Here is a 15,027-nt window from a genome sequence, read left to right as displayed (position 1 = left end):
GTAGATGGTAGAGTTCGGCTTCAAACCCATTATATTAACAAAGATTGATGATAACCCAGTATGTTTTCGATCATATTAACATAATATCATAAACCATAATATTGCTTCCGTAAATAATTTTCTACAATTAATAACATAATATGGGACATAATTATTTGCTCATATTACTAACATCAACCCATTACACACTTTGCCACCATTTGTCACTGGTATATCTTTGTTCTACTTCCTACAATTTCCGAAGGAATTGAATCACAAAGTTTTTCCCATAAAAATGTGCGATTTTCCTTCTCCGTGCTACATGAAACTCCCCGTCTCCTCTTCAATATAAAACAGCTGGAACATTGTATACACACTTTTCTTGAAGATCCTACCTAACTTGCAAGTTAACCTGTGGAACTCCCTAAGAAAAACCAGGGAGACACGAGTCAGCAGTTAGCCCGACTGTTGAATTACACATAAAGTAGTTGTTAGTGTGTTATGTCTCCAATTCCAATCGATGTGATCCACATCATTTCTGCACTTATAACACATTAATTCTCACCTTAAATAAAAGGTCATAAGCAATACACTCCCAGGGCAGAGATATAGACATCAAACAGCACTTCAGTGGATGCATCTCATCAGAACTATGGCTTGCACCAGCTGCAAGCTTTGCAGTCGCAGATGCAACAGTTGCTGCTTTGCGTACTGTTTCTCTGATACGGGATTTTTTCTTGGACGATTTAACTAATGAAGAAGTATTTAATCCCTGCATGCTTCCATCTGAAATTGTAACCAAGAAAAACTAATATGGTTAACAAAAGGCTCACCACAACATAGTTCACCAGTCCTGCATCAATCCGGCAAAGCAATTCAACATATGGAGTACATGTGTCAATGTGTACGCACATTTCTTTGGCCTAAATTTAAGTACATGCCGGAATGATGAGATAAAGCTAGGAAAAAAGCTACATCAGTCATTTTTACACACAGATTCAGACTTGTGGGACTGAAATATATAACCAAAGCAAAATAATCTTTTAAGCATCATATCTCGGTTGGAGCAGGAGGCAGAAACAAGTACCTAAGACACTAGAAACGGCCACTTCAACTTCCCCACATCCTCCAGGACCTTTCATGTCTAGCTTGTGCGTCTTGCCGGAAGTATGACCAAGTGACAAAAGACTACTAAATCCAGATTTACCAGCTGTTCGTTGATATAGACATAGTTAGAATTTAGACTCAAAATATAGGTCGAAGCAGGTAATCGATCCATACGAAAATACATCACAGAATAACGTGATTCTAATTTAGTATAAACATAATATTATAACTGAATGTCTTTTATCATCATACTCTCAACTTCTAGCAAAGACAACTAACAAATCTATTAGGTAAGGTTATCCTAAGTAATTGGAGTTCCTTTATTTCAGCAATCATGTGAAGTATTAAATATAGCTGATTTATCACTAATATTAGAATCAAATTGCAAGTAGATCATCAAGTGAGAACAGCCGAGTCAACTAGTTATATATTCAAAATCTCTTAAACTGGTTTACTACATTAGTGCATTTAAAATAGGAGATAATATTATATGTACCCTTACCAGAACTCGTGCTCTTTGTAACATTGATCAAGTCTGATTTAAAAGAGACAAATTGTGTCGCTGATATTATCTAAAAGTTTATTAAAGGAATACTAGAAATCTTATGATGAAACATGGACTTCCACTCTTTAGAGCATAATTAGATTACACAAACTATAACTTATTATTCATATTTTAAGATGCAATCGTGCAACGCATTTATTACCAGCTCAAATTTTGAAGAGTGCATGTGATATTAACTATTTCCAAATCTCAATTTACTTCTACTTTGGCTCTTTTTGCAAAGCTATATTGATGATTTGCAAGTTTCTGATTTCTGTTTGTAAGCGAAATAGGACTATCTCACTTCAGTTATTATAGTGCAAGACTATCAAAATATAGTTGAAAAGGCAGAAACGAAGGTCTGTTAAAATTTGGTACTAGTTGCCCATTATAGCATTTTGGTCATGGTCATAAAAAATTTAATGTCATTCAAATTTAAGATTGTTAGGATACTAATTTTTCCACAGTTCCACTTCAAAAGTTTACTGAAAGAAAAGTGTATTTAAAAAATGTTAAATACCACCACTTGCTTCTCGGACAGTTTGATAGCTGACAAATCCAGAGAAAAGTGTAACCTGCAACCAAAAACTAGAACACCTTTTAGAACAACCTAGCAATCTCCATGAGCCAGCATCAAAACCACCAAAAAATAAGAAGGGGAAGGGAAAAGTCCCAGTGTACATATCACTACAAAATTAACAAAAACATCCACTTAACGTATAATGTCTCGTGTGACTAGTAATTAACGAGAAAAGCATTACCCACTTTAGATCCTTATACTATAAACTCCGAAGTTCTTAATAGTATGTAACATAGTCACAAACTAGCCTAGTAACACAAACGGCAGCGTGTAAATCTTAACCAGAATGACGCGCACATATATGACATCACAAGTTTTGGCACCATCTAGACTAGAACCAGATGTACTATTATACAGTTATAGTAGGCAAGTAATCCTGTTTCTGTGGTAGTGATTTTGGCGAGAAAAGCAAGTGCTAATTAAACTCATCAGAGCTGAGTTTTGGATTATAAATGTTAAAAATCCAACATTCCCAGGCGTAGCAAACTCAACCCCCTTAACCCTCAAATAGAGTTATTGCATTACTAGACCCCGCAATTTCGTACACAAAAAGAAATAAATATTTGATATTTCTGTTTGAAAATTTTTAATATGAAGTACACAAACAGATATAGTGTCATGCTTGTGTTCGGAATCGACCGTGTTCCGGTTTGGGATTCTCTAGAATGTCCCCACGTTTCTTGTAACATTGGTTTGCACTTTGCAAAACACGATCCAAAAAGTACATGAAATACATTAATATATTAACTGTAATTATACTCTGCAGACATAATCTGATTTTCAAACTAATATTACTGATGGCAATTGGCACTAAAATAAGGGACTGTCACTTCTCGTGGATATAAATATTAACTTCTAAAATTTATTTGTTATCTTTGTGATTATATAAATATCTTACTTTAAAATAACATGCAATTATACTTTAACATAATCCATATATCTCATATTCAAAGTGAAAAGTCAGACTATCAATACTTCAGTATACATTACCGTATTAGACAATATACGACTCACTATCTATCTACTTTCTTCTCCTGTTATTCATTAAAAATTAGCGGCTCGCTCAACTCTTCTCTGGCCTCCCTAAATAATAATATCCAAGCCCACAATACATACTGGATCCAACAACCCACCACAAGTCAGTCCAAAAGAGCTAGCAATTTGGTATATATTAGTGAGTTAATTGCAGTTTGCAACCCTTATCTTTCATTTAAATTCAAAACAGTATACCTACTTTGTAAAACACAGTTTGCAACCCCTAACTTTCAAAATCAAATACAACATGCATCCCCTTCATAATTTTCTGGAATTGAGGTGTTTAATATTATTTTTATAATTTAAAACATTATAATATTAATGTCATTTATTTTATATTTTACTTAATATAATATTAATGTCAATTATTTTATATTTTACCCAATATAATATTAATGTCAATTATTTTATATTTTACTCAATATAATTTTTAAATAGTTAAAATATAGATATATTTAAAAAATTTATGTTTATATCTATAAACATATATTTTGCTTGATAAATATATTTTAAGTATTTTAGCATTATGATTAATTTAGAGTATTACTAATAGAAACTAACTATATTTTTTTCATGTAAAAAATGCATTAAAATAAATATTTTTATTGATTTGAAATTTTAATTATTAATATTAAACAGCTCAATTCCAATTTATTACTTAAAATTGTGAAGGGGATGCATGTTGTATTTGATTTTGAAAGTTAGGGGTTGCAGATTGTATTTTACAAAGTAGGTATACTGTTTTGAATCTAGATGAAAGATAGGGATTGCAAACTGCAATTAACTCTATATTAGTTGTAAACTTGTCCTTGTAAAGACCCCAAATTTTCTTATTCCAAACGAATGACCGAATGCATACCCGACGCAATAACCAACCACACGTCAATCCAAAAGAGCTAGCAATTTGGTGTACATTAGTTGTAAACTTTTCTTTATAAAGACCCCAAATACTCTTACTCTAAACAACGTGGGATGTTACACTAAAGCTCCAATCTACTACCATGGCCTCTCCAATCTTCAAATCTTGATTAACAATGTTTGACGATGATACTTTCAGTTTTTTAAGATTTGTATCCGCGTAGATCTGTTAACCTTTTAGTTTTTCTTTAAAATTTCCATCTAGGATTAGACATATTACGACATGCATGCAGGAAAAAATTTCATCTTAGTTTAAGAGTAAAGGAAAATGAGATGAATACGACACTTCCATATTGTGATCGGTTTGAGAACAAACGTAGAAACGAATTTCATATATATATGGGTTTGACAATTATGAAACAATAACACGAAAGTACACAACACTACAAGTATGCAAAAAGACATGTCAAACCTTTGTATGGTTTATTTTTCCTGGATCAGTTCTGGAATTTTCTGAAAAATTGTCACTAGAACTACACTCTTGTGATATCGTTTCACTAGGAAAAGCTGCTCCACCGTGTGCATTTAGAAGAACACAGAAACAGTGGTCTGCATCAGTTAGCACCTGCAAAATAAATTTTTGTTGGTCTCGACCATGTGCATTTAAATTTTGGTGATGTTAATTCGATTTGTTGGTGGTGCGTGGTAGCGGTGGTACATGGTGTTGGTAGTATGGTTGTGATTGTGCATTGCGGTAGTAAAAGACAGTGTGGTATTGGTAATGGTGGTGGCAGTGTGGTAAATCCATTAATCCGGAATTAGGTAGTACTTGTTGGCTTGATATATGTTCGTTTGATTATATTTAAATTTCTCTAGCTTTGCTAATCTATGTGAGATTCTCGGCACAGACTTGGTCTTGAAGAGCACAGAAAGAATGCAAACGAAGCAGCAGGAAAGAGTTACTGTCATTTGCTGAACTCGTGACAAAAAAAATAAAAGGTTCTAGAGTTACCATTGCATCAAAACTGGAATCAAAATCATCAACTGCAAAACATATATCGGGATATGCAGGCGTTGTCTCTACTTCCTGTATAAACAGCAGGATCAGTACCAGATTTGTAAAGTTATGGATGACAAGAAAGGTGAAAAAAAATTCACAGAATAATGTCGCCAACGAATTAATACTAGCCTTTCTTGAGTCCACATGGAAATTTACACGGTCTGGAGATGCATAAACAGTTTTCACAACCTGCACACAAATCCATACCAATATCTTTACTTACATACAATAAACTAAAGCAAGTGAACAGGCACAATGATTGAAGTAAATTTTGGGCATGAAACATAAATATAAAGAAGATATACTGGATGAGATATTGTAGAACAACAAAATTTAAACTACTGGATGAGATTTGCTTTTGCCCTTTCTCTACCTCACACATATAATCTTATGTTCCTGCCCCCATGCCAAGGATCAAATTAAATCTTAAACCGCAACTTTCATATCTACTCATCCTAGACAATATGTAATTGGCAATGGCCTACTTCCTAAAAAGGCTTTAACTTCTGATGAGAGTAACTTCATCCTGGGAAATGAACTTTGTAAGCCAATGGTTTAGCCACACAAGGGAGCTGATAAGTAAAAGTTATTGAGAAAAGTTGTTTTTCTGTCAAGGGGCATCCATCTTTGAGTGGAAGTCAGGGAAGCTAAAGATGTTGCAACCAGATAAAAAAAAATTGTAATATTGAATTGAGGGCTAAGAGCCTGATATTGTTTCCACTTGATAGTTGATTACTATATGGCCATTGGGGATCATTTCAAAAAAGATTATTAAAGTTTATAATCAGAACTTTGCATGTTTTTTAACTGACCAATATGATGAAAAGTGAAAGATCAGATTTAGAGTGGTAACTCTTCGTAGATGGCCATATTCCAACTGACGGGGGATTCAACTTTATTAGCAATAACTTCGGTTGAGGGTAAATGCTGCTAAAGACATTGCAACAAGACCAAAAAACAAGATAACAGGTAAGAATGGCAGTCTGACTTAATTAGAGTAAAAGGGATTCTTCCAAGGAAGATGAATCAAGTTCAATGAAGTAATCACGGCTTTATATGTTTATGAACTGACCAAGATTATGAAACAAGAAAAGACTTGGAGAAAAGAAATAACTCTTGATGCTCAAATTACATAAATGTCTACAAAACATGAAAAGCTTATAAATCTTACCAAATCACCTACGTATACTAAGCCCATCAGAATTCAGGTGTAAATAATTGCATTATGATAAACAAATTATCAGCACACAAGCCTTGCCTTGACTGCGAGAGAGATGGATATTTATATATATAGATAGAAAGATAGAGAGCGAGTGAGTGAGTGACTGAGAGAGAGAGAGAGAGGGATGGTATATCACTAGCACACATTCAGTATTTACATTTCTCTGCCTTGGCTTGCATCGACTCAAATAGACTCCACTTACTTTACTTTATTGGTAATTATTATACTAATTTTCTTACTATTTTACATAAAACAAATTAAACATCAATTCTTGAAGTAACTTGCCCATAAACTTAGATAATCAGGTAAATGAGTAAAATTCAGCTACTAAATCGTTTCATACACTTGATTTAAGCATATTAACCTGCATCTTCCAATCAAAAAATGTTCTAATTATACTAAACCCAAGAAATCAGCTAGACAGCTACTACTTTGCTTAATACACATGATTAAGAACGGTAATGTGCATCTTCCAATTAAAAAATATCATGAATTATACCAACCCCTCCTCCCCCGGGACATATATTCATTCATTAATAATAAAGTGCCATCAAACAACTTTAGCATATGTACCTTACATATGGGAGAAACCGATGTTGTTACACCACTTTGATAGTTGTGAAGAGCCTGATGACTGAAAGCAAAGGTCACGGTTAAAGTAAGTGGATTACTGGATATAATTATTAAAGCTAACAATTCATATTTAGTTTATAGCCAAAGATGAATGAGATAAAAAATGCAGTTTTTTTAGTTATTAGTTCAGTTTTGTTCTTTGCTCGCTCTCTTTCTCATTGAAAAACAAAAGCCCTCCTGACAAAAAACAAAAAAAAACAAAACCCCAGAGGGTTTGAAATTATATTTCCTTTAGTTCGCATTGCAAGTCATACAACTGCTAAAGCTTCCAAAGCCTTAATAGCAGCACAAGGCTGCAAATTAATAATTATTCAATTGCTCGATAGTGTGGGCACATAAAACCAAGCAACCCAGTCAGCTACGCTTCCAATCTTTTGCTTAATCAGCTGTTGTGGCAGTCCCACAACATCGTGTCAGGAGTTGATTATATTTAAAAAAAGTGAGAACAGGTCATTAAATATTATTTGCAGGTCAGGTAGTACAGATAGATAAGTTATTAACTGCTCTAAACTATATAGCTAGTGCATCAGTGCAATTTTTATCAAAACTCTAAATGTAACTTCTGACTACGTAATAATCTACAGGCATTGAGTAGTAATCATATGACATACTGATGGGGATCAGATGAGGATCACTCAACTAACATTGTTTAGAGAATATTGTTGGATTGGTTTTATCTATATCATTGGACTTCTATTTATGTTCGGCTTTATTTAGCCCGCTTGTTTTGGGCTATAGCTTTGTAGGGTTTTATTACGTGTACATATGATTGATGTAGACGACAATTGAACTTACCCTTGGATTACACAAACTTTTATTTCTTTAAATGTGTGGTCATTATTAATTTGGAGGGTAAAGCTTGGAGTAGTAAAATGAATTGCAATTCAATCACCAAAGTGGTTTGCTTATTTACGCTTCGCTATTGTCCTGCATCGCACACTTCCAAAATTAAGAGATGCCCCTTTTAAATGGATATAAAACACTGAACGTATCAAGCTATATTATTATAATAGTCGAACTTGCTGGCAAAAGTGAACACCAGCTCGGGGATGCAATAGGAGATCAATCATGAATTCATGATTAACTAGTACAAAAGGTTGTCAGGATTTAATTTAGCAGGCAGCAACTCAACTCTAATAAAAAAACCTAACTCCTCAAAAAAACAGATCCTAGATTTTTTTCCCATCCGATAGTTCAGAGTCTAGGCACGTACATATCAATCCTAAGAAACAAAAATACGCTCATGGCCACATGAAAAGAAGAAGATTTTACATAATTTAGAGGCAACAAGTTTTAGCTAATAGCTATTGAAGGGTATGGAAGAAAACGGTACCTGCAAATTAACACTGTTACACTAAATGAAGAATGCGCAATTAGGTTCAAGTAAAATGAGCATCTCCAGTCCACATTCTCTGCATTCTTCTCCACTAAATTATTCATCTAGAAATAACACCATAAAACAAAAGACCAGTTCAACAAAATAAAGATCATAGTCCATGTTTTTACGAAGGACATAGATTGAAGTCCATAAGGCAAACTAACAAGTCAATAAGTAAAAGAATAATACAAAGATTGATTATCAAAAATGAGAGTGTCGTGTCAGCTAATCATTAACAAAAATGGAGCACTAGCAACTACATGAAAAAAATGCAGATGCAAACAACTCTGCTTCCACTCAAGTAAGGAATGACGCTATGCCAATGTTAAATTTCATGATAGGAGTAACTTCAGTTTTAGATATTTCTACAAACAATTCTCTGCAAGTACAGTATATACTTTCTACAGACTGACTTTTGTCTATCATCTGTTACAAGAAGTTTCTGGGAGAAAGACATTGACTTTCTACACAACATGCAGAAATATTAAAAGCATATTCAAGATAAAGAAAAAAACTAAGAATCATCGCCAATTACTTCACAGTTCACCAAAACTTGAGAAGAAAGGAGCATCTTAAACAAACACTCAATTGGAACCTTTAACTAGTATAAAAAAGGGACCAGAGCAAAGTTTTAAGTGTTTCAAATTAATAGGTTTTACCTGCGGTGCCCACCTACGAACAAAGTAAGGGGAGTCATCCTCTGCACTGTCAATGAATTCAAACCCATCCATGCTCTGAAAGCAAGATTTATTACACAAACCAATGATTGGCACAGGAAAAAACAATACTACTAATCACCAAAAGAATAAAAGTAACAACATAAAATTAATAATACCGTGTTCTTAACAAAGAATATTAGATCGTCATCCAGCCTTCTCTTTGCCTCCTTACCAGTCACAAAATAAAGTTCCATGACATCGTGCCAAAATCCATGATTCTTTTCAACATCAGAAACGTCTTGCTCGTCAACTACATTTTTTCGTAATAACACCGAGTGCTTCTTCACCATATTTAACAATTCAAACCTGGTAAATATAAGTAAAAATATAAATAAATGACGCTAGAAACAGAATAAGATCACATCGTTAGCAAAAAAAAATTATTAGTAAGGTTCTAAGTTTAAGTAAAACCGAAGTGTAGAAAAACAATCTTCCTATGCAAATATGATCACATTGTGATCACATTGTCCAGCACAAATAAATTCATGATGTTCTCGCTTAATCAAACAAAAAAAATAACATACTCCAACTTATAAAAAGGACTCATCTGAATTTTCTGCCTATATTATTTATACCAATTCCCATTTCTAATAAATTTCCAACAATAATTAAAAGTTGGGTTTTCTAATAGTCACAAAGGGCTACTTTAAAAATCAACAAAAAGCTCATTAGTCATTACTAAAGACTATGCAAAGATCACTAATTTCACAGATTCTTGATCACCATTATAAAAAAGATCAAATCTTTATAACAACTAAGCCAAGAAATGCAATATACTCTAAAGCAATTATAGAAACATAATTAAAAATTGATCAACACTTATTCAAATACATATACACACAAGCAATTGTATCACTCACCTAGAAGGTGCATCCCCATCAGGGCTTAGCATCATGTGTGTGTGTATTTTCAAGATCAGTATTTTCCAGATCAGCAAACTGTTTGATTTTCTTCAAATATATAATGATGACTGGGTTTTCTTGGTTTATGAGGAATTTTTATGAGAGATTTATGGAACAGCCGTGTTGGGATAAACCCAAATTAATGATTTTTTGTACAGTTAACCCAAATTGATGATAAGAATAATTTTGTTTTTAAAATTTGATCTAATTTAGGTTAAATAATAAAAATAATAAACTATGTTTATTTATCTATGTATTAATGAATAAATAATGACATATATATCTTGTCATGACTATTTATTTGTCGAAAGAGTAATTTTCAAAAAAAAATATAAAAATACTATGTAAAGATTATTTGAATACTCTATTTTGCAGGGGAGCACTAAAGTGATACTCTGTAACTTTTTAATAAACCTACGACATTTAGTCAAAATTTTGTATAAATATATATATATATAGGGAGTTGTTCAAATGAGAACCCCCACTATTATGAGATATGAGATCCAATATTATCCACGCATTTTATATATATATTGATTAAATCTTATCCATACATTTATATTTTAAGTTATGTTTTTTTACTTTTAATCTCTATCATCTAATCACCTCCTTCCCTACCACCTCACCTCCTTCCCTATCAGCCTCTGCCACCGACCACCGGCCGCCATCATTGCCGGAAAAAATCGCTGCCACCGAGGTTGAAAAAACACCAGACCTCTTTCTCTCTCGCCCCTCTTCTCCCGCACCCACCCTCTTACTGCCTCCAACATCTCCTTCAACTCCAACGCCATCCTTTACCACTACGCCACCTGAAACTTCGACGACACATCTCCGCCATCATCAACATCTCTAATCATCCTTAAAATCAGCCTCGAATTGCAAATGTCTCGCAAGCCAAAATTCAGATTAGGTGCTTCAGTTAAATTGTCGACTACGTTCCGGAAGAAGAGATTGACGTGCAGGGATCCAATAGGTGATAGAGACGTCATTAAAGCTCTGTTCGAGTTTCAAAACGGAGGCGATTTGGTGATTTTCAATTCAGATATGAGGATTCTTGGTGAACCAATTTAATATCCGATGATTTTCTAGTCGAAAGCAATGATTAGTCAAAGACGGAGATATATGATTGTGGTTTGATGGTCATGATAGTTTGATTTACTGGACTATGTGTTTGATTTTATTAATTTTTCTTCGACGGTGGTGATTTTTTTGATTTTGGTGGTCGGTGCATGGCCAGACAGAGTTGTAGTATGGTGGTTGTGGTGGTGATTTTGGTCGGAGTTGGTGATTGTGACCGGATCTAATGGGAAGAAAGTGGATGAACGTGGTGATTTCTAGTTTCCGACAGTGATTTATCATTTTCTGGTGGTGATTTTTCATTATCCGGTGGTGATTTTTGATTTGACGGTGGTGATTTTATGTTTGACGGTGGTGATTTTCTGGTGGTCGTCGGAGGTAATGGTGGCCGAAAATGGTTGTCACCTAAGGTGGTGGTGGTTGATGGGTGGTTGAATTAGATAGAAGATGAATTATAAATATTAAATATTAAATAAACGGTGAGTGATGAATATGTTGTATTTGAATGAGTGCATAAGATTAATTCTCATATCTCACAATAATAGGGTTCTCACTGGAGTAAGACCCTATATACACATATATATACAGACAAATTATTTACATGCTCGATGCACCATTGCAAATAAATATACATATATAGAAAAATTATTCACAGTTAACAGGTTAGAGTTACTGTATCAGATATTGTGGATGTCGTATCTTGAACAAATAGCCATTAGTTAAAGGACATAAATTCATAATTTACAAGCTACATTATTTAAATGTTATATATAAAAGAGAAATGAACCTAAGTATCATCATTTCAGTAAAAAAATATCCAAAATATAACTTCTGAAAATTATAACCCAAAATATCACTTCATAACGAGCTATCGTGTAGCGTTTTGAAAATAGGTGTAGCATTTTGTCTCTTTAAAAAAAAAAATCACCAGCCATGCTACATTATGTGGCGTTAAGGTGCTTTCAATTTTTTTCTTTTATTAATCTTTTATTGTATGTTGTTTTGACACCGTAAACACCACTTAATATTACGTTTTCAACGATTATTTTCAAATTAGTATTTTTAAATTTAATGGTAGTACCATAATTTATTAGTTTTTAAAATTTTTAGGGTTCAATAATTCACTTTCGGGTTTTAGAAATATTAAAAAGTGAAATAAAAAACACATATAAGTTAACAATTTTTAACATTTTAGTTTTCAACAATACCCTTTTGGATTTTAGAAATATTAAAAATAAAATAAAAATTACATCGATTTAGGGTTTAGGGTTAAAACTCTAATTTAATCTAGGGTTTAAGGCATAAAGGCCCTTGTTAGATATTAAGTGCAACACAGGGGTGAATGTGTTTTCTTGATTTTTAGCTTCTTTCCAACTTGTTTAAATATGGTGAACAAAACACTTTACAATTTGTAATGATATTATGTTAGCATGATGAAAACAACAAGCACATCAAACACAATTTTTCAAAATTCACTTAAGTTGTATTAATTAAGTTTGTCTTGCTACAAATTCTAAGTTTTTTAAAATAAAAGAATTCAATTTTTTTACTTGAGAGGGTACAAGAAAATTTAGATATGTTTGTTACTTCTAAAGACAAAGGACCAGTGTTTACTTTATAAATTAGTAAACACGGGTTTGCACAACTGCAATAAGATGTACTAAATCCTTTTTTAAGTTATCTCTAATTATTTCTGTTTTTGGCTCAGTAAATCCTTGCAAATCTTGTAGGTCTGTGACTTTCCTTTGTCTGTTAATCTTGACCCTTGATCTTGCACTCATCAAGCTGTTTTTATACACTTTTCAATCTAAGTGATTAGATCGTTTGTTGATTGATAATCTTGAATCTCTAACTTTTCTGCATTCTGTACTTAAGGTTCATAACGAGATCTCCAGTTAGGTCTATAGAGAAGTGACATCTCGATAAGTATAATGATTTATCGAGATCTCTGAGTTCTCTATAAGTGTCTTTGATTTATCGAGATCTCTGAGTTCTCTATAAATGAACTTGGCTTGTCGATGTCTCCAAATCTTTGCATATAGAAATGACTTGTCGATATATCTGAGATCTCTAATGAGAAATTGACTTGTCGATATCTCCAATATTCATATCTTCATTTTGACTTTTCGATATCCTTGAGTTCTCTATATGCATAAATGACTTGTCAATATCTCTGAGATCTCTATATATATTTTGACTTATAGGTATCTCTGAGATCTCTAATGATAAATTAACTTGTCGATATCTCCGATCTTCACATCTTCATATGACTTGTCCATATCTCTGAGACTTCTCTATAAGCCATTTTGGACTTCTCGATAAGTGATTCTGTAGTTCTCGGATGACTTCTCTATATTAATTGATCTGTTACTTGAAAATATCTTGACTTAGAGCATTTTTCATAAAACAGATTTATTCAACTCCAAACTTCTTTCTCTTTTTTTTAGGCATGATCTTTGCTTGATCTTCTTCCAGAGTTTATTATTAGTCTTGAGACTGTTTACAGGAAAAATACTTCAGTCTGATCTTTAACCTTTTCACAGACTCAAGTAATACAATACATAATACAGATTTAGACTATCATACAACTAAATCTTAGGGTTGTAAATGTGACTTAATCTTGTTATAATACATGCATGTCTTGTACAATGACTCTAAACACTAGAAACCAAAAATGTAAAGTTTAAATTAAACAATTTTAAATTTTAAGGGTGTAACTTAATTTAATATTTTTTAACATTTTAGGGTTCATTAATTTCTTTTTAGGTTTTAGAAACAAATAATTTTTTTTTTATTATTTTAATATTTAAAAAAATTTTATTTGGGTTTGAAAATATTTATTTTAAAAAAAACAATATATGCAAAATGCTAGATGAATTAGTGTTTTGGGGTCAAAACGCTACATGATCTGGTGTTTTGGTGTCCAAACACTACATCATGTAGCGTTTTGGCAGATTAAAAATTAAAAAAAAACTCAAAGCAAACAACGCTATAACGTGTGGCTTATTTTTATCTTTTTTAAAAAAAGATACCAACGCTAAATCGTGCAGCGTTTTGGGTTCTTTTCCAAACGGTACACGATATACAGTTATGAAGTGACATTTTGGGTCATATTTTTTAAAAGTTACATTTTGGACCATTTTTCGCACCAAAGTGACATTTAGGGCCAACACCCGATATAAAATGAGAGTATTCTTTTAAGTAATGGTGATTCATGTAAATTATTTTAAATCATATTTTACAAAAAGATATTAAAATTGCACTAGGAGAGTATAAAAGTAACAGAATGTAAAAAAAAAATTATTAGCAAAAAAAATGAAACAAGACTCAATATGCTACATATTTTTCTGAAACTTTTTTGAACATATAGCCAAGTTTATGAACAACTAAAGAACCGAATAATTAATAGTGTTAGATATGAATACAACATAGAGGGGGGGGTGAATGTGTTTTGGCTTAAATGGTTACTTTTTGATCGACTTTGGGTTTAGCAGTTGGTTGTTATCAATGATTTTGAAGAATAGATGTTAAACATAAATAACAATACAAATATATAAAATAAAAATCTTCAAAACTCACTTAATTTTATATTAAAAATCAAGTAGTGTTTTGCTACAAAATCTCTAAGTTCTTGGTTTAGAACTTAGCTTCTTTCTTGAGAGAGAATACACTTTCTAATCTGAATTCTTACAACTGACTAAGGACCAGTGTTAACTTTATAACTCAGTTAACTGATGGTTTACACAGTGTGTAATAAGACATGTTATTAGCTTTTCTAAACTGTCACTTGACAATTCTATTTATAGAAAAACAGATCTTCCATTTCTGGCTTAGCATCCCGTGTTCACTTTAATCCTCCTTTGTCAGTTAATCTTTACCATTAATCTTGCACATCTCTCAAGCTGTTTATTGTAGACTTGTCAATCCAGCTGT

General features: G+C 32.6%; 1 protein-coding gene across 2 annotated transcripts; it reads right to left on the bottom strand.

The window, feature by feature from the left end:
* Positions 1-63: 63 nt before the first annotated feature.
* LOC141706939 (uncharacterized) lies at positions 64-10,164 on the bottom strand. Of its 2 annotated transcripts, none has more exons than XM_074509841.1 (11): positions 9,976-10,164; positions 9,232-9,421; positions 9,056-9,130; positions 8,352-8,458; positions 6,959-7,019; positions 5,116-5,352; positions 4,576-4,728; positions 2,154-2,205; positions 1,067-1,189; positions 545-765; positions 64-403 (listed from the first exon to the last, which is right to left on the bottom strand). In XM_074509841.1, exons 1-11 carry the CDS (start codon positions 10,008-10,010, stop codon positions 371-373), a joined length of 1,287 nt encoding a protein of 428 aa, XP_074365942.1. In that variant the 5' UTR covers positions 10,011-10,164; the 3' UTR covers positions 64-370. The 2 variants fall into 2 exon arrangements, with proteins under 2 accessions (XP_074365942.1, XP_074365941.1); XM_074509840.1 differs by having other exon boundaries at positions 2,151-2,205; positions 9,976-10,163.
* Positions 10,165-15,027: the final 4,863 nt, after the last annotated feature.

This window comes from Apium graveolens, chromosome 2, assembly GCF_009905375.1.
Source record: "Apium graveolens cultivar Ventura chromosome 2, ASM990537v1, whole genome shotgun sequence".
NCBI classification, from domain to species: Eukaryota; Viridiplantae; Streptophyta; class Magnoliopsida; order Apiales; family Apiaceae; genus Apium; species Apium graveolens.
The sequence above is the reverse complement of the archived record's forward strand: the minus strand, read 5'-3'. Positions and strand labels throughout refer to the sequence as shown.